The sequence below is a fragment of the Peromyscus californicus genome, unplaced genomic scaffold, assembly GCF_007827085.1.
Source record: "Peromyscus californicus insignis strain IS unplaced genomic scaffold, ASM782708v3 Scaffold_10__1_contigs__length_136768540, whole genome shotgun sequence".
Lineage (NCBI taxonomy): Eukaryota > Metazoa > Chordata > Mammalia > Rodentia > Cricetidae > Peromyscus > Peromyscus californicus.
Genome location: NW_026294391.1, coordinates 105,813,909 through 105,833,043, shown reverse-complemented (window position 1 = coordinate 105,833,043; position 19,135 = coordinate 105,813,909). Strand labels below are relative to the sequence as shown.

The following is a 19,135-nucleotide window of genomic DNA, read 5'->3' as shown; positions in this document are numbered from 1 at the left end:
TGTGAGAGTCATGCCTTGCTTACTTATACCGTAGCACAATTCTTGAGCACATTTCAGGTACTTAGAAGATATATTTTAATGGATTAAGAAATAAACGCACAACATACAAATGGCACCAATGAATGCTCAAGAAAGAGAGTATGTACATTTGGACTAATGACAGCAGAGATAAAGGGAACATACTGGAGAAGAATTTAGAAGGTAGAAAGAAACAAGAACATGATGTTCCATACATGTGAGAAATGGTAGAAAGGAGTTGGAAAAGAATGACATCTTGCTTCTAGCATAGACAAGTAGGTACTAAGCAGAGTTCTTAGCACTAAACATATGAGAAATAAACAGAAAATGGAATATCTCTTGCTTAATTCTCAAGTTTATTAGACTGGGGGACACTGATACCTAAACAAGTCATTTAATTTGTATATATTCTCCCTAAGCATTATGCAAATAATCCAATGCAGATGTTTAAGGAAAGCTTCCTTCATGAGAAGCTACCTGGTTAAAGACACTAAAAACATGTGAGAAAAGATGAAGTAAATTTTTTCACTGCATGAAAAAATTTTAGAACATCTCTAATTATGGGAGTGAGTGTTCAGAATAATTATGAAGACACTATGGATAAAATGGATACAACTTCAACAACACCTTGGTATTTATCATGGCAACAACAACAACAAAACTAGAATGCCATGATTCTATCTGAGAAATGTGAAACTTCATCAGTGTCTGACAGAAGGAAAAGTGTGTTAGGGAAATGTTGGTCAGTTCAAAGAGGGAATTTGAAAATTTAACAGTGTATCTCTGACAGAGCCCTCCAAGATCAACAGTCCTCTAGCTTGAAACATGCTTTATAATCAACAACAGGCACCTAGGAACATGGCAGTGTCCCCAAGGAAGGCAAAAAGTCCAAAAGAAGAGTAAGTTTATGAGAGATGGGAAAGGAAGTGAAAAAGAATGGTTGTGTTAAATTTGGTGAGTTTGAAGTAACAGTGAAACAAGCCATCATCCAGCCGGTAATTGGATAATGGAATAGGACAACTATCTCCTGGGGTATTTCTATTTTTGTTTCTTTCTACTCTAAATGGACAGTATCAAAATGTCAGCAGCATCATAGGTTAGCTGGATGCACTGGATTCTCTCATGCCTAGACCCATTAATAGAAAAAAATTACATGTCTAGACCCTTGGTACATAAGCAGGAAGACACATAAATTCTTTCATCTATTAAAATATTTTTCCATTTGTGACAAAAAGAAAGACTCCTGGGGTAGTTGTTGAACAAATTGCTTTTAATAACTTATTTTTTCCTCTTTCCTAGCACAAGCCCTGCACACAAGTACTATCTGGCTATGGACCCTATGTCTGAATCACTCTACCTATCAGACACCAATACTCGAAAAGTCTACAAACTGAAATCTCTTGTGGAAACAAAAGATCTGTCTAAGAATTTTGAGGTGGTGGCAGGAACAGGTGATCAGTGCCTTCCCTTTGACCAGAGTCATTGCGGAGATGGTGGGAAAGCCTCAGAAGCGTCATTGAACAGCCCTCGAGGTAAAATAAACAAAACTCCATTTTTCAGTTGACTACAGGTTTTGTTGGACTTCACTGAATCTGAAAGCTATTGTCATACTGTACTCTATCTATCTCCACATTCTGCCTCTTGTAGACAGCTTTTCCAGAGTCTATCACAGAAGGCAGGTACATCAAGACAAAATTTTAGATGATATACCTTAGTGTGATCATAATTGTTATCAAAAGATTGATATGCTTTTATTGTGGTTAACAAATAACTATTACCCAGAGCCATTGAAATGCCTTTCAGGATCCCTAACCTGTCCTGGGTGCTGTTTTCTGAGAACTCCACACAATCCAGCACTTAAAGAGTTAACTGGTCCCAGCCTAGAGTCTCCAGTCCCCTGCTTCTGCTCTGTGGCCTGCATTGGCTCTAATGAGATCTGTTCCCAACTTCTTCTACCACTATCAAAAATGCTGACTATCTCACAGCATCCCTATCTTTTGCTTAACAACCATTAATGAACCTTTCTTCTTTTAAAGTTTCTAGATTATTTTTAAGTTATTTTTACTTACATCAACTTTAGGATAAAAGATTCTAATTATTTTGCCTTTAGTGGGAGCTTAACCATATTTTAAAACTCACTTCCCTATCTTGTAGGGCCAACCTTTACTTCAATTGCCTGGAATTTAATGAACAAGTCTTTGTCTCCAAATTAACTTCATAATTTTACAGTATTCCATCATATGTCTACCTTAGACTACTAAAGTTACGGATGGTCTGTCATCATATATCATCTATCTCATCTGCTTAATTTTTCAGACGTTCTTCTTTGTTCTTTCTCCCAGGTTTTTATGCATGCATGTGTGCATATTTATTTTTGTGAGTTTTTAAAAGTATTAATTTCATTGGATTTCATAAAGCCAATATTAAGTATTAAACATAATACACCTTTGTTTGAGAAAAATACAAAAGGAAGAATGAGAAAGTTTTTAATTAAAATCAGCATACACTTACCACATATAGAAAAGCGTCATTAATATAGTATTTATTCTTTTAGAATTTTTTCATGTGTAACATATGTTTTAATTCTCTAAGAGTAGATTCATAGTATATATTGTCATTCTTTAATGTTAGTATAAGTATCTTTCCATGTCAATAAATACTGTGAGGCCAATGTATTTAATTTGTTAGAAAGCCACTTACTATTTCAAATATTAAGAGGTTATTCTATAACCATTTGACATTTGCCATACTGGAATTAAATTCCAACTACTCTGATAGTTTAAAGTCTTCAGGTTCTTCAACTGCTGTGTCTCTATTAAAGCCCTCCTGGCCAACCCCAGTCCATTAAACCTGAATTTCTTAAACAGTCTACACTATTCAGTTAACACTGGATTGTATATTTGCCTTCTTTTGCTTCCCAGCTCCTTCATGAATAGAAATAATTTTCTATAAAACATTGCAAAGTGAAAATACATCTAATATTTTATAACATTACCCATCCCCCTACTAATTCTGAGCATGATGTAGAATCCATCAAATGTGTTTATTTTATAATTGATCAATTAAATAACTCTTACTTATGCCAGATATTCCGTAAGGGAATTTAAATCTCCCAAGAATTATAGTAGAGTGTTTCTTCTTCTCTGTGCCAACTCCTATTGCATCCACATAGTGGGCCCACAATAAATATTCAAAGAGTAAATGAATAACTCAGGTGCAACACATAATCAGCTCATCTTTCAAGAAAATATATCAGGTTGGGTCTTACGTTTTATACAGATTTAAAATTCTTGTGGGTATTATAAAGATTTCTTCATAAGATACAAGGAGGAATCAGGCTTGTATTGTGCCTGAAATTGACATCCTCCTGAGTTGCTGCTAGTCTGAAAACCACTCATCTCACCTACCACATTCAACCTGCCACATAGAGAATGACTATTTCTGCTTTCCCAAATAAAGCAAAGAATTTGTTCGGGATAGTTTTTCTGCTTGGAAAGTGGCAATAAGAGCCCTGATGAGCAGGATTTGCCAGAACTCTTGAAGTATCAGTAATTAGAGTGCCAAAATTCATGCATCTATTAAAGCTAATATCAAACTTAGTTTTTCCTCTTGTCATATCTGGTAGTGTGTTTTCTTTCATCTTGATTTATTCATCTTTCTTTACACAAGTGGCCTTTACCATAGTCTAATACTCTTTCAAAGCAGCCCTGAGTATACCAGGCTCAGACAGACAGCTGATTGTCTGAATTCATCTGAACAACTTTCACATACTGTTCCTGAAGCTGATGTTTTCAATACTTGTCCAGATCCAATGAGTGAACTAGAATACTTAAAGAAGTGAAAGTCATGTTATATACTGTGTAGGTATGTACCACATCCCTTTTGACAATGGAAACAATGTTTGATACCAGATAGTGATTTTTAAAATCACTTAGATTGTAGGACCTCAATACACACATCAGTCACCTTGAACATACTGGTGTAAATCTCAAGAGCCCAGCTGCAACTCCTGTCTCTATGCTGAACCTAGACAGCACTCGCCTTTCTCAATGAATCAGAAGTGAGAGTTATATGGAATGCTATAGGGCAATTTCATAGACTTCTGTAGAAGGAAAATTCATGCAAGACATTATTAAATTACAGTGTGCAAATTGAGAAAAGAGTATGACTAATTGGTAATTTCATCTTTGAAGTTTTCCTGCAGATTCTTTGTCTCTCAAGAAAGTGTAATTTGTTTGTAGTTTTGCTTTACAACTGTCTGTCATGCGCACCAGCTCCTTCTTGCCACTCCTTTGGAAGACAGCAACTGTTTAATGGATTGCTTTAAGTAAAGGCTTGATTTTTCCCCTCTTACATATAAGCTCATATAGAAAAGCTGTAGATCAGTATAAAATGGAAATGTACATCTGGAGAGTACCATTTCTAAGTTAGGAAAGAAAACTTGCTCTAAGACAGAAGTTCTCAACATGTGGGTCGCAACCCCCATAGAGTTTGCATATCAGATATTCACATTACAATTCTTTTTTTTTTTTTCCGAGACAGGGTTTCTCTGTGTAGCTTTGTGCCTTTCCTGGAACTCGCCTTTCCTGGAACTCGCTTTGTAGACCAGGCTGGCCTTGAACTCACAGAGCTCCGCCTGCCTCTGCCTCCCGAGTGCTGGGATTAAAGGCGTGCGCCACCACTGCCCGGCCCTCACATTACAATTCTTAACAGTAGCAAAATTACAGTTATGATGAAACAATGAAATAATTTTATGCTTGAGGATCACCACAACATGAATTGTATTAAAGGGTCACAGCATTAGGAAGGTTGAGAACCACTGCACTAAGACTGTAACAAGCAACATATAGCAATTTTAGGTAGAATTTCCAACATGTCCTTAAATACTCAAGGTAAGGCTAGGAAATGTTGATCAGCAAGGCAGTTCATTAATTTTCTGAACCTATTCTAAAGCTGAGCTGAAATATGTGTTTTGTGATCCTTCGTCCTAAAGTTGGAGTAAATTATCAAATCCCATCCAAAGACTACCAGTTGAAGTTCAGAAATCAGAAGATGTATTGCATTTCACTTTGTTTTGTTCATTTGTTTGTGTTTGTGAGAAATGGCAGCCAACTGAGAACTCCAGACTAGAGAGCCTAAATTTTCTTGATTTATCCATATAATGTCCATGTTTTCCTTGAATGGCTATACAAGTCACTACCCCTTACCATGGTTTCCTTTTCCTCAACACTAAAATAGGCAATAACTACATTAACTATTTTTGAGACAGCATGAATTTTAACACAGGATCATGAAATTTCTCAGATGTAAGTTGAAGAGCTCAGGATGGTCTCCTTTCAGATTCTAACGGAGTACAGTAAGCATTACTATAGCATGCCGAGTGCCTATTGTGTGCTATTCAGTCTAGTTGATGTTTTCTACACACTATCTCTGATCTTCACAGCAACGCACTTGTTTGTACAGTGCTATGATTCCCATTGTACAAGAGGAAACAGAAACTCTGATAGGGCAAGAGATTTACGCAGGACCACATGGTATACAGGTAATAATCCAGAACTCAAACCAAGTTAGCCTCATTTATAAAACATCTTCTATGAAAAATACAGAAACCTAGAATAGCACTATCCCACACTCCATACCTTTGGACTAAAATTCAGGATCTCTGGGGAGGATATGAATTTTGGAAAGTACTTTGTCATCTAGTGACATGTGCCCAGCAGGAAAAAGATCATTATAAGACAAGTAGTTTACAGTCAAGTTTCCTTTTCCTATTACAATATTTTCTCTGATTTTTTTTCCAAACTAAGTGTGTACTGATAGTGCCCTATATAGCATTTACATAGTCTGTAAATGTAATTATTCAAATAAATCTCCAGGAAACCTTGTCACTTCTCTTTGGAAGATTCTGCAACTAGGAAGGAAGTTCACCAAATTTTCCTTATGGGACCAAGGCAGGAAACCTTCATTTTATTAAATGTCCTGACTGCAGTAGTAACTACAAATTTTGTTTGAAGGAAAAATGGGAGCATCCTCAAATAGAATTTCATATGGTAGTCCCTGGGTTCTTCTCCTGGGAAGAAACCTTTATCTCTTCCAATGTGATATACTTTGATTTGAATTCCAATAAAAAGAAACATTTCTCATTTTACTCATCAATACTTCAGCGGCTTTAGCAAGGAACTTAAAGGAGCACCATTCCCTAGCATTGTATATGAGTTTGAATTGACTTTGAAAGATGCTTTTAAAACATGCATGGATGATGTCGTTGAAACTTAGGTTCCATTTATTATTTTTACTGCAACTTTCTTTAATTCTACAGAGAACTCAAACTAATGAGTCATGTAATAGATGACCAAGTACTTAATAAGAATGTGAAATGGTACTAGGTGAGGTTATAAAACAAAATTTGTGACAAGCTGAAAGCACTTATGTTTTTCAAAGTAGATACAAAGGGTGAAGGATTGACAGGACAGGCTAAAATTAATCAATGCATTAGTACGTTTTTCTTAGGCCTCACCACAGATTATATCTCTATTTTCAAGTGTGTCTTTAAGTAAATTGACCTCAGAAGCCAGCAGGGCTTAGGCAATATCCATTTGAGTTCTAACAGTTTTTCCATGGAAGAGAAATAATTCTTAAGTCTTTACACCTTTAAAAGGTGGCTTTACGATATTCATGTCACTAGCTGCATGATTCCTTTTAACTTTATGGGAAATTAGGAAATCTGAATAATCTAAAATCTAGAGACAATCATTTTTGTCCCTTCCTAAATCTAGCCAAGGAACATTCCTAAACTCTACTCTATCCTTGGGCATCTGCATACTATTCCCAAATGCTGTATTTGTGATTAATGAAAAGATGATAAGACAAGAATTAGTGATTCTTGTTAGCATCAGTGGTATCTATAAGGAAGAGAGCATAGTAAAGAAATAGGAAATTATTTTGGTTCTCCAGTGCAGTGAGGGCAGTAATGATTTTTCTACATTCCTTTCGTATATTATATAGCTTCTTGGTGACAACCATTTGGAGATATAAGAAGGATATTCCTGAATAAAATTACAGACAAACCACAGCATTCATAAAACAAATGCTATATTTAGGACTCTTAAAAATAATCAGTATTTTATAGTTAAAAAATATTTCAGGGTAATAGCAGAAACAAGGGAGGAAGTAAGAAGTTACAATCTTATCCTATAGTCAAAAGATTTGAGTCCAGCAGTGGTGGCACACGCCTTTAATCCCAGCACTCAGGAAACAGAGGCAGGAGGATCTCTATGAGCCCAAAGCCAGCCTGATCTACAGAGGGAGTTCCAGGGCAGCCAGAACTACACAGAGGAACTCTGTCTGGCAAAAAAAGATATGAAACACGAATGGCCTTGAATAAGGGGGAGAACAACAGGACCGATGCCCATATGAACTCACAGAGACTATTCAAACTAGACAAAATCCCAGCACTGAGAAGGGAAAGTAGATGCAAAATACCACTCTTAACCAGGAAACTATTTACAGCTGATACCTGCTGGGAGAGGAGAAATAAGTTTTCTCTAATGGTATGCCACTGGGTATGTCAACCACACTCCAGACCGACACAAAAGGGACTTCATAAGGGTTGTTGTGGTCTTTTTGTTTCATTTTGTACGGTTTAGGTCATTTTGGTCTTGCTGGGAGTTTTTGTTTGTGTGTTTTGAGAGAGAACATAAAGTAGGATGGGTGAGAAGGTGGGGGGGATCTGGGAGGAGTTGGGGAAGGGGAAAACATGATCAAAATACGTTGTATGAAAAATATTTTTAAGCAAAATGGGAGTAGGAGGGAGAACAAAGACATAGTCCTAAGATCGGAATGAGGATAAGAGGTACAAGAGTCATGAATCTCAGGACTTTCAAAGAAATAGATCTTTTCTGCTAAATATGAAAGAATTGAAATCAGCCATTGGGGTAAGAAGGATTTGAGAGAATCACTTAAATAAAATCTGCTTTCTAGGTAATATCAACAGTCAGTCACCTGTGGCCAAATTCCCAGGGGGCTTGCAAGGTTCTTCGATGCAATTTTTTTTTATCCAACAACCTTGTTAATATTAGAAGCAGCTTACGAAAAATGTGTTTGACAGTCTTAAACTTCAGGCAAAATACTTTTTGAACCCCTCAATAATACTGTGATCTTTTTTAGCCACATGGTATTCTTCAATGTTGTTCATTGGTGAAAATCTATAAATCTAATAATTAAAGAGTAATTTGATAGCATGTGGCACACATGAAGAAATATCATGAGGCCATTAAAAATGTATAGAAATTCTTTTATAAACTAAGTTCTTAGTGTCTTAGAATTTACAGAGCTACTGCAGAGGACATTCCATACCTATTATCTGACCAGAACGAGGGCTTAACTGGTTTCTGAATACACTTGCTCTAATGTGTCTGCTAACAATGACCAAAAGAATAGAACCTTAATTTGTGTGAGCAGCTGTAACTGGAGGACTTTTCTGACTTTTCTGTTACAATTCAAAAGCATAAGCTGTTGTGAGAAAAAAAGAAGACAAGGAAGACAGACTTGGCCTTGGCTAACTGCCTTTTTCCTATCATCTGTGCTTGAACTCTCTGTTTAAGAGTTCATGTTTTATAAAGCAGTGGAAGCTTTAGTAAATGATCCCTTCCACATTTATTTTAACTGCCACACATTTATCAGATTCTGTGAACATTATAATATTTTAGAGGTCAGATATACTGATAACCACCCAGATTCTAGAATCAAACTGAACTAGATACGAATCCCAGATCCTTCACTCTTGGGAAAGTTGTCTAACTTTCCTGAGCGACAGCTTCCTCATCCTTAAAGTGAAAGCACAATTGATCTGTTTAATAAAGCACATAAGAAAATAAAATATAAAAGCACCTAATAAAAAAGCTTCCTAATGAAATATCTAAGAATGGAGTGTGTACACAGTAAATATTACCTATAGTTCTGATCAGTGTTGTTGTGTTGTTACTAATATTGATTACAGTTGCTGCCAGAACACTGGATAGGTGACTTTGGAAAGAGGTTTGCTCTGTATCCTAGAAAAGGATGGGGCCACAAGAGAATCAAGAGTCAAGACAGATTAGGATACAGCTGTTGTGTGTGATTTGACTAAGTTTTGGTTCTCATTTGTATTAGGTAGTGCCCCACAAGTCACCTGTAACCAAAATAAATTCCCCTTTTATTCACCATAAAATTCATTCTGCAAGATCCATGGCTAGGCCCCGGGTGGATCTCTGGGAGTCCAATTATCGAGAATGAGGAGGGTTTATATGAGCGAGAATTGTTGAAATCAAGGTTGGATAAAGCACAGGGACAAATAGCCAAACAAATGGAAACACATGAACTATGAACCAATGGCTGAGGGGTCACCAACTGGATCAGGCCCTCTGAATGGGTGAGACAGTTGATTGGCTTGATCTGTTTGGGAGGCATCCAGGCAGTGGGACCAGGTCCTGTGCCCATTGCATGAGTTGGCTGTTTGAAACCTGGGGCCTATGCAGGATCGCTTGGCTCGGCCTGGGAGGAGGGGACTGGACCTACCTGGACTGAGTCTACCAGGTTGATCTCAGTCCTTGGGGGAGGCTTTGCCCTGGAGGAGGTGGGAATGGGGGGTGGGCTGGGGGGAAGGTGAGGGGGGCCATAGGGGGGAGAACAAGAGAATCCGTGGCTGATATGTAGAACTGAATTGTATTGCAAAATAAAAATGCAAATTAAAAAATTTTTAAAAAGTTAAAAAAAACTCATTCTGCAAGAATTCTGTTCAGATGTGAACTTAATGTCTAGAGAAGGGAATGGTCTGGGACAGCAGCACATTACTTCATCATTAAAACACTTCATAGGAACCTTGAGGGTCTGGAATATGGATCTGTTTAAATAGAAAAGATCACCCAAAGACAGCAGATAGTGTACTCAAGGCAACATGGAAAAGCCTGATGCTAGATACCTGGTAGAATAACAGGAAAGTGGGGAAAGGTAGAGGAATAACAATGAAATAAAATCATACTTTGGTATCCGTAGAAGATGTTCAAGTCTCTTATATAAAATAGCATAGTATTTGCATGTGATCTACGCACATTCTTTCTCATCCCTTAAATCATCTCTAGCTTACTTACAATATCTAATACCATAATATCTTATAACATCTTACAATATCTAATACCAAATGCCATGTAAATGGTTGTTATGTTGTATTGTTTAGGGAATAACAAACTAATTTTACTTCTTTATCACACGGCCCCTCAGTGTCATACATTTCCATCTGTCCACTTAAGAATCACCTCAACTGATTTCAAAGAAAACTCCCTGGCCAAAAAATAAAATAATGACAGAGATCACACACTAACAGGCTGCAAATCATTTAAATCATATTTTGAGTGGTGTATTATGGTAACCTATAAATAACTAATTGCGTAAAATTGCTTTAGTAGTTTCTAGGTGGCAGCTTTAATTAAAAGCACCAGAGACATTTAGAAGTTTAGAAATGGATGGCATGTAATTTGCCCTTTTACCAACCATAAAATGGTAATTAAGGAATTTGATTCACTTCTTCCTATTAAAAGTTTTATGAGAATAGCAAGTTCCTTCTAAATACAGTTTCTCTTCAGCAGAAGGTAGTAAGTTTGCTTTATCTATCTTCTCCAGCAGGGTAAGATGTTTAAATGTACAAATTCTTCAGATGTTAATTAGGGCATTTCCTTCCATGTAAAGTATTTGTTTTTAAGACTTTAAAACATGAAAAGTATCAGAGTTAAAACTTTGATCATAGCCCTGTATTCTTCCAAGATCAGTACAAGATGACCCTGTAATTCCACGTTTGCCAAATGTATGGGGTTGAGCATGAAATCAAAGAAATAGAAAGTCATGTCCTTATGAGTCTAGCACAGCTTGGTGATTTCTGGAGGAATCTTCTGTCTACAGTACACTGACATTCCAGGTAATCTGAAATCTTAACTCAGTAGCAGAGAAAGCAATCATCAGATGGTTTTAGCTTCATTAATCCTCTAGAAATACTAAATAAATGAGCAGGCATACAGAGTAAAACTCCAACAACATAAAGTCAACCAAGACATCTTTCAAAATGTGTGACTTTAACATCACCATGGGCTAAATCACATCTGAATATGGAGTCATAAAGCTTATTTTTATTTTTTTAATTGAACAATTGATTGCATTTTGGGGCCACTTCATCCAAGGATTACAGATGGCACATACAAGAAAGACAGCTGCCGTTTTGGTTTTAAATCAAAGGAAAGCGGGTTTTTACAAGTTATCTGTGCAAGCCACAAACTGGTAAAATGGGGGATGGTTAGAGGGCTCCTCTTGTGCAGCCCACAGTTTGTCTCCCCTGGATAGAAAGCTAACTTTTCCACTTCCTTCACCCCAAACAGAAACAGATAAGCATTCAGTAGTTATGCTTTACAGTAGTACCTCCTTCAGTACCTAAAGGAGAACGGTATCATGAGCAGAGTATTTTCTCACCGATATTCTTCAGAATTTCTAGCAAATTGTGATAGAAAAGAAAAACAGACCTACTATTTGTATTATTTATCATTTTAAATATTTCTATAGAATGTGTGTGTCCCCTTACTGTCTGCATCTAAAGGCTGTTTATTTTCTCATATGTCCCTATGCCTTACTAACCTCTGAGGCATAATGAAAATACAAAATAACATCCAGTGAAAAGTTCAGAACACGAAGTAGCATTCAGTATGTGCTGCTAAATCTGCAAAGGTGGGAATTCACTGTGTACCTATGACTGGAAAAGCTTGGAAGGAAGCATGTCTAAATATCTATGATCACTGCTACACAAGGAATTGTACGTCACTTTGATTTTATTCTCTTTAAGTTTCTGAGTAGGGATGGAGATGTAGCACCTTTTCTTTGCATGTACAGAGCTTCAGGGTCCAGCTACAGCACCACAAAATAACAGAATTTTACTATATTTTATAAGTCACCAGAACACAAAGTATTATGTTTTAATTAATTAGTTATTAAGTAAAATGCAACTGTTGAGTGTGCGTGCTCACATGCGCGCACGCGCGTGCACACACACACACATATATATTTAAATATATATATAATATATAATATATTATAATATCATAATATATATAATACATATATATATAAAATTTTAACACACACATACACTATCCTGTCCTATACCCTGATCCCTGGAGACACGGGTCTTGGTTTTCATGGATGACAGCTCTTCAGGAAAGAATATCACACTATAAAAAGTTGACAATGTGTTATTCTCATCTGAGCATTTGAAAGAACACCCGATGAAGGTGTCACACCATAAGCCAAAGAATAAATGTTTTTAAAAAAACATTGCAATCCTACCAGCCTGATAGTAAAAATGTTTAATTACATATATTTCTAAAAAGTATTATAGAGAACAAAAAATTTAAGTAATCCATAATCTAATCATCGATCTAGGTAAGCCTTGAAAAATATAAATGTTAATAAGTCTCTGTTGCTTGAAAGTTTGAACTGCAGGGAAAGGAATGAGGAGAAACCGCCAGGCTTCTTTCCCATAAACACAATCCTCTAACAGTAAGCCATTTTAGCAAATTGTTGCTAGTCCAACCACACCCATACATTTTTTCCTTACACAAAAGAATGTATACTATTATGATTATTTTCTACCTAACATAAGATATTATGGTATATAATATAATATTTACGATTTCAACTATTTTGTATGTGTATTTCTCAAGCAATACATGCAGTCACACTCATGTATAACCAGCACACTTACCTATTTCATATGTATTTCTTATGGTGTCATATATCAAACCCAGGGGTCTCAGACATGCCAGGCACAAACTCTGCTATGGACTCCAATTACATAAAAAATCTTTCTATTGTTTGGGGATTTCATACATATGTGTGTGTGTGTGTGTGTACATACATATATAATACATTTTTATCAAATCTGTCCCCCTACATAAATTTTGAACATAAAAATCTAATACTACCTGTTATTTGTAGATACATAAATATGCAAAAATGTATTTTAAAATATATAAGAATGCTACACACTAACTTCAGAATAGCAATACTTCTAAGTAAATAAGGAAAGTGGGTGAAAGACTGAAGTAGTGGAGATTTGACTGTATCCATGATATTTTCTGTTTTCAGATGCAGGAACAAAATAGTACCGTGTGTTAAATTTGAGTGATGGGTACATGAGTGTTAGTGTTATTGTGTTCTGACTTGTCTACCACTCGAAATGCTGCATAGTTTTAAAACATTTTGAATCAGAAAGTGGGTTAGAGAACAACTTGAAAATTTACACCTGACAATTCCATTTCAAAAAGTATTTTGTTTTGTTTTGTTTTAAATAAGGCTTTTTTCTCTCAGCAGAGATGGTAGTCAAAATATTTAACAACATATGAGGCACAGGTAACAATACATGAAAGAATTTAAGAATGTTGGCCTTGAAATGGAGTCTTTAGAGTACTATCTGGTTACTAATATTCATCTCTTATTTCCTCAACTTACTGGATTTAAGCCTCTCCTGTTAGCTTCAGACTTACCAGCACTTTTCATACATACCCATCCTCAGAGCTGCCTAAATGGCTGACTGTGAACTTCCTGAAAAAAGCATCAATGTAATGAGTCAACTTTATCATTAACCAAAGTCAATGTTTCCTTGGGAGTGGGTTCTGGCCCATTTACAGTGTCTCCCTGAGGAATCACAGGATTAACCACTCAAATGTGAGGTTATCTTCCAGCCTCAAATATCAAAGCCTAGCCAAGAAGCTCCAGTGTTATTTGCTCTATTTTTCTTCCAGTTTCATTTACTAGCTGTTCCATTTGGTTTTTCAAAATCTTGTTAAAGTGTGTAATGGATTTGGGGGAAAGGAAGGTGGGTAGGTGGCCCAATTTTACCAGTATTTACTCAGGAAAGGCAGCTGATTATAACAGTAATTTCCCTGAGTGGCCAAGAACCATTTCTCATTTTGGAAGGCATCTCTAACCCAAGAAAATTAAAGCCATACTAACAGGTTGACAAGTCTGCTTTGTCCCTCCCCAAGTTAAAATCTATCAGAATGGACTTTTCTAACAGTATTACCACTGTTTTCTTCTACAGTCCTTTCTCTATCATCTTGAATAAAGTAAAATCAGAACTGCAGAAAATCTACTGCTCTGGCCCTCCTTTAGGACTTAGTCTTACAAGGTGCCCTTTCACCTTTTCCAAAATAGTAAAATGGGGGTAGGGGACATGTCTAGGGAGAGTGAACTGAATAGGGGCTATGTTAGATGATATAAAAGCTAAAGCTCATTAAGCAACAAAATGTTTGTGAAATCACAGGTTTCACAAATAAAATAAAAATACCCTCTTTTATATTTTTAATGCTGGGCGGTATTTTATTTCCCAAGTATATCGGGTCCAGTTTTGACATTAAGAGTTTATTCAAAGAATCAGTTTGAATGTTTACAGGATGCTATCCAGATGTCACAGATGGCCCAAACCACCAGCGTGTGAGCTGAACATAATCTTCTCTTGTTCCTAAAAAAGTTAGAGATGTTTGGACAATTGAATTATGGAACCACTGAAGCTTCAAAATATCATGTGTGAAAAATATTTCATTATGCCTCGGTTTGATTTTGTTATTTATAAGGCTCACTGTTATTAATTACTTTCTAATTGCTTATATTGTTCAATTTCTAATAAAGACCTGAGTCATTTATTCTATATACAAATAAAATCCTCCTTTATGCAGGAACTATGCTAATGCCAGTTGCACAAAAGCCTCCTTGTTATCAGACCAGTATCCAGAGATGCCATCATCTTAATTAATACTTTCAATATATTTAACTGATATTATTAATAAAACACTGGTGCCAATAGTACCACATTGCAATTCATAAGGCTCCCACTAATTTTAGCTGTTTTGCCAAATCAGCATCATCATCCCAGTATATCTTATTAGGAAAAGAAGCATGTTCTCTGAGTTCCACTATTTGGTTGAGCTTTTCAAACAGTAAATTCAAAATTCTTCAAGAAAGTAAAAAGGCATGGCCCTGCCTTTCAGTAGAATATAATCTGTTTGGGAAGACAAGAGATGAATCATTAGGTTGTAGGATATCAACATTAAACATTGTAAGGGTTCAAGAAATTATTAATATCTTAGGATTGAAAGAAAGGAGGTCGGGAAAATGAGCAAAAGGGTAAAGGGCAAAGTAACCTGAAAAGGGGGCTAGACACAGGGATAAAGTAAAACTGAGAACTAGAGTCAAACCTTTATCCAAAATAGGTTAAGTCAACTCTAAAAGGAAAAGGAATTCAAAGAACAAAGTAGCTGTAAATGAGACATGAATGGTTTACCTCTTCCTGTGAGGAAATGGATTCATTACAAAGGTCCTAATAATTATACAAGTACAAATGTATTGTTGTGCTCATTTCTTTGTTTATTTGAATTGAAGTTTTGTGTATCCCAGGCTGGCCTTGATTTTGCTATGGAAGTGAGCCCAGCCTTATAAACTACCTGATCCTCCTGCCTTTACATCCAAGTGCTGGGGATTACAGGCATGTGCTACTAGGCTCAGTGTAAAATGTGTTCTTGGTCCAGTTTGAAACCTATCACATTCTTAGTAGCAATGCAGGCTTCAGATGAGCAACTTCATGTCATGGTATACCTCAACCTTACCCACTTGGAATTGCATCCCATGCCTCTTCTAATAGAATCAGAAGATTTCTACCATCCAAGGAAACCAATAAAATCGCCAAGAAAATACCTCCGTCAAGACATTTGCAAATATTAAAGTCAGTTTGTATATTGTGAATCTTGTGGCTAGATGGGTACTGCACCTTGAAAGAACAGGATTAGAACACTAGATAGAAGAAAGGGCATTGCAGGCAAAGACAATGGTGCAGGCAAAACAATGGGGATTAAAAAGTGGTGTGTTTCAGAGCTAACATAGACTGCTTTGACTGGAAAAATTATACTGGATGCTATGCAGACTGATCACCACTGTCAGCATGGAGCAGATGCTGACAGAATTACACACGGCGCTTCTGCCATCAAAGTCAAGCTATGTTGAAGTAGGTAATCATCTACTAGATAAACCACAGCACGATACCAGAAAACTAACTGTTAATCACAACCATGAATAAATATTAACATCACTCGTGTTCACCTTTCAGAAGGCTCTCACAGACAAGACAGCTGTTATTTTATTTGGCCTTTACAGTAATCTGCTGACATGGGCAGCTCAGCTATTATTCCTATCATTAGACAAAGATGAAAAGCTGAGCACTGGGAGCTTAGGTACATTGGTTCAAGCTACAGACTCACAGCCTGAATTTCCTCTTCCTCTCATATCACTCATGAACATATCTGTGCGGTTCAATTTAGAGAATGAAATGTATAGAAATAGCATGGGGGTGACCAACCAAGATGAGACATGGGAAATGACAAGCATCTAGCTTTTTTCAATTCCTTTTTGCATAACCTTCTCATGCCCAAGATTATCAAACTTGTAGATCAACTTGGGGAGGAGGGGAGGTGCACAGAGTTCTTTGCTTCATGAAACTGAATATTCTGAATATCTTACTTTAACTCAGTTGTCATATTTTATTGTTGTTTGTTTAAATTTTTACTATTTGTGTGTGTGTGTGTGTGTGTGTGTGTGTGTGTGTGTGTGTGTGTGTGTGTGTGTGTTTGCAAACAGATTTCAGAGAGCACAGCAAATTATGGGAGTCAGTTCTCTCTTTCCACCATATGGGCCCCAGGGATCTGTGTCAGATCATCACGACTGGCAGCAACTGCCTTAAGCAATGGAGCCATCTTGCTGGTCCTCAGATGTCATGTGTGTTTGCATATGTGTGAGAGAACGAGAAAGAGCCTACACGTGCATGTTGTTGCTGTAGTTGCACATTATTGATTGACCTCAAATTGATCTTCCTTAATGTCTCTTGAACTTTATTTAAAGGGTTGAAAAATTGTATGCATATGGTGCTCATTACCTTGTCTTACTTTTAACAAATGTCTACTTCTTCTGCCATTAGCTTCATTCATCAAGATGCATGGATGCTGAAGGAATTTTGTGTGGACATTCTGTGTTGTTTTTGAGAGTGCTCTAACATGCAAATAATTATCCTTAAAAATATTCACTCTTCTTTAGTTAACCTACTTTTTTGAATAGTAAGCACAGCAGCTCCATATCCTGCTTTTACTGATCATTTGGGCCAAGGTATTCTACTTAGTTTGCTTTTTTATTAGAACATCTTGGTCATTCCCATACCTTGAGACTCATTTTCCCCAGAGTGAAACAACTGCAATTAGCTCTTTGCTGGTCCATTGGCAATAAATGAACTTTCCTACCTAAGGCTAATTGTTCATATAAGGATCTTGGGAGGCACTTGTTTTCTTAGAATGGCAGAAGCATTTCTTTTAAAGTGTATCTGAGTCATGTCCTATATCTTAGCCTGCATAGACCAAGTCCTTTTAAATCATACCCCAGATGCATCTTTTGGGCAAGAATTTTATCATTAAAAAAGCAAGAAATGCACATCTCAATTTGGGCTAGAATCTTCTACTTACCCAAATCTCTCTTGCTTATACACACAACATACACACAAACTTCTATAAAGCAATGCAAAATAATTACATCAGTATTGGTGTCGTTTCCTTAACCAATTGCACAGCATAGAGCTTCACTTGTTTGATTATCTGTATGAAAACTTTAACCAGCTTATAAAATTGTGAAGGCTTTTGCCTCAATAGTTCCATGGTACAGATTTTCTCCCAAGCTAACAAAATTGTTTTCAAGCACTACCTTGTCTCTGTGGTGAGTCTAACACAGGGTACTCTGTTGACAAAGGTTGCATAAGATTTTACAGACTCACATCTTCTACTATTTGTCAGTCCACTATATAAAGACCTAAAATGTTGAAATATTGCCTGGATGGAAACCATTGTCTATGATTATAAGTTTGGAGATGTCACTTTCACAAGGAATAATAACAATGATTGTGTGATTTATGATGCCACTTAGCAATACCGTAATATTTTATCCTCTTCATAACCCTTTCATTTCCATGGCTCTTGTGATCTTCATAACATTTTACTTTGTGTAATGGGGAATGTACAGGCAAAGAAAACAAGACACCAAATGATAAAATGCCATACACTAAGTCCTATGAGAAATATGGAGCAGACACACCCTGAAAAACCTATCTCTAACCTTGGATCCAATGTTCTCTCTGCTCTCTCACATGCAGTGAGGCAAATTAGTGAGAAATCTTGAGCCATCTGTGTTTCTTCATATCTCCTGACACAGTAAGTTAGAACAAGATTATAAGAACTGAACACAAAGCTGTGCCGACAGAGCGCAGTGGATTTGTTGTGGGGGAGCATGAGGCTATTTGGGATTGCAATCTCCACAGATCAAATTCACTTTCGGTTAATTTGATCTATGGTCTTTCATCTCTCTCTTCTTGCTTGTCAAAGCCCCCTTTTTCCATACTCAAACCATCACTAATTGATAAGACTATCTTCCTCTTAATGCTCTTTAGAAAAAGATTATCATTGCAGCCTTCCTCAACTCATTTTAGAGACATTGATGTGTAGCTTTTGACCTCCTGGCATGCTTCATTTTACTTCAAGTTTAGACGTGCACCAATAAAAACATGTGCAAATTTAGCCTATAAATCTGCAGTATTTCTTGATCACTTATGATCAGGTATCCTGGATTTTTTTAAATATTAAAAAAACAGAAAAATACATTTTTATCCTCAAGAAGCTTTTTATATAAGCAGATCATGCTTGGAGAATTCACATTAAAAACACATAAATAAAATGATAGCTTCTGCAGTTTAAAAAACAGAGAGCTCATAGTGAATTAAAATTTGCAGAGAAAGCTTCAAGAAATAGAAGTGGCTTAATTTCTTCATCTAAAAATGATATTAATATCTGCTACACATAGTTATTATTAGTATTAAGTGAGAATATATGTGTAAAGACTCCAGCACTGAACCTAGGAAAACATAATACACGCAGCAAATCGACATGATCATTGTATACTGGACATCCTGTGTGGGTTTTCAATGATGTTAACCCAGATTTCATCCTGAATTCATTGGGAA

At 36.5% G+C, this 19,135-nt stretch overlaps 1 protein-coding gene across 5 annotated transcripts in view; it reads left to right on the top strand.

The window, feature by feature from the left end:
- The window catches only part of Tenm1 (teneurin transmembrane protein 1), an 820,708-nt gene that overhangs the window by 718,446 nt on the left and 83,127 nt on the right, over positions 1-19,135 (top strand). For all 5 annotated transcript variants that reach the window (XM_052738708.1, XM_052738728.1, XM_052738717.1 and 2 more), the window contains one exon: positions 1,318-1,550. In XM_052738708.1, the coding sequence (XP_052594668.1) occupies positions 1,318-1,550 (233 nt within the window). The remainder of the gene's footprint in view (positions 1-1,317; positions 1,551-19,135) is intronic.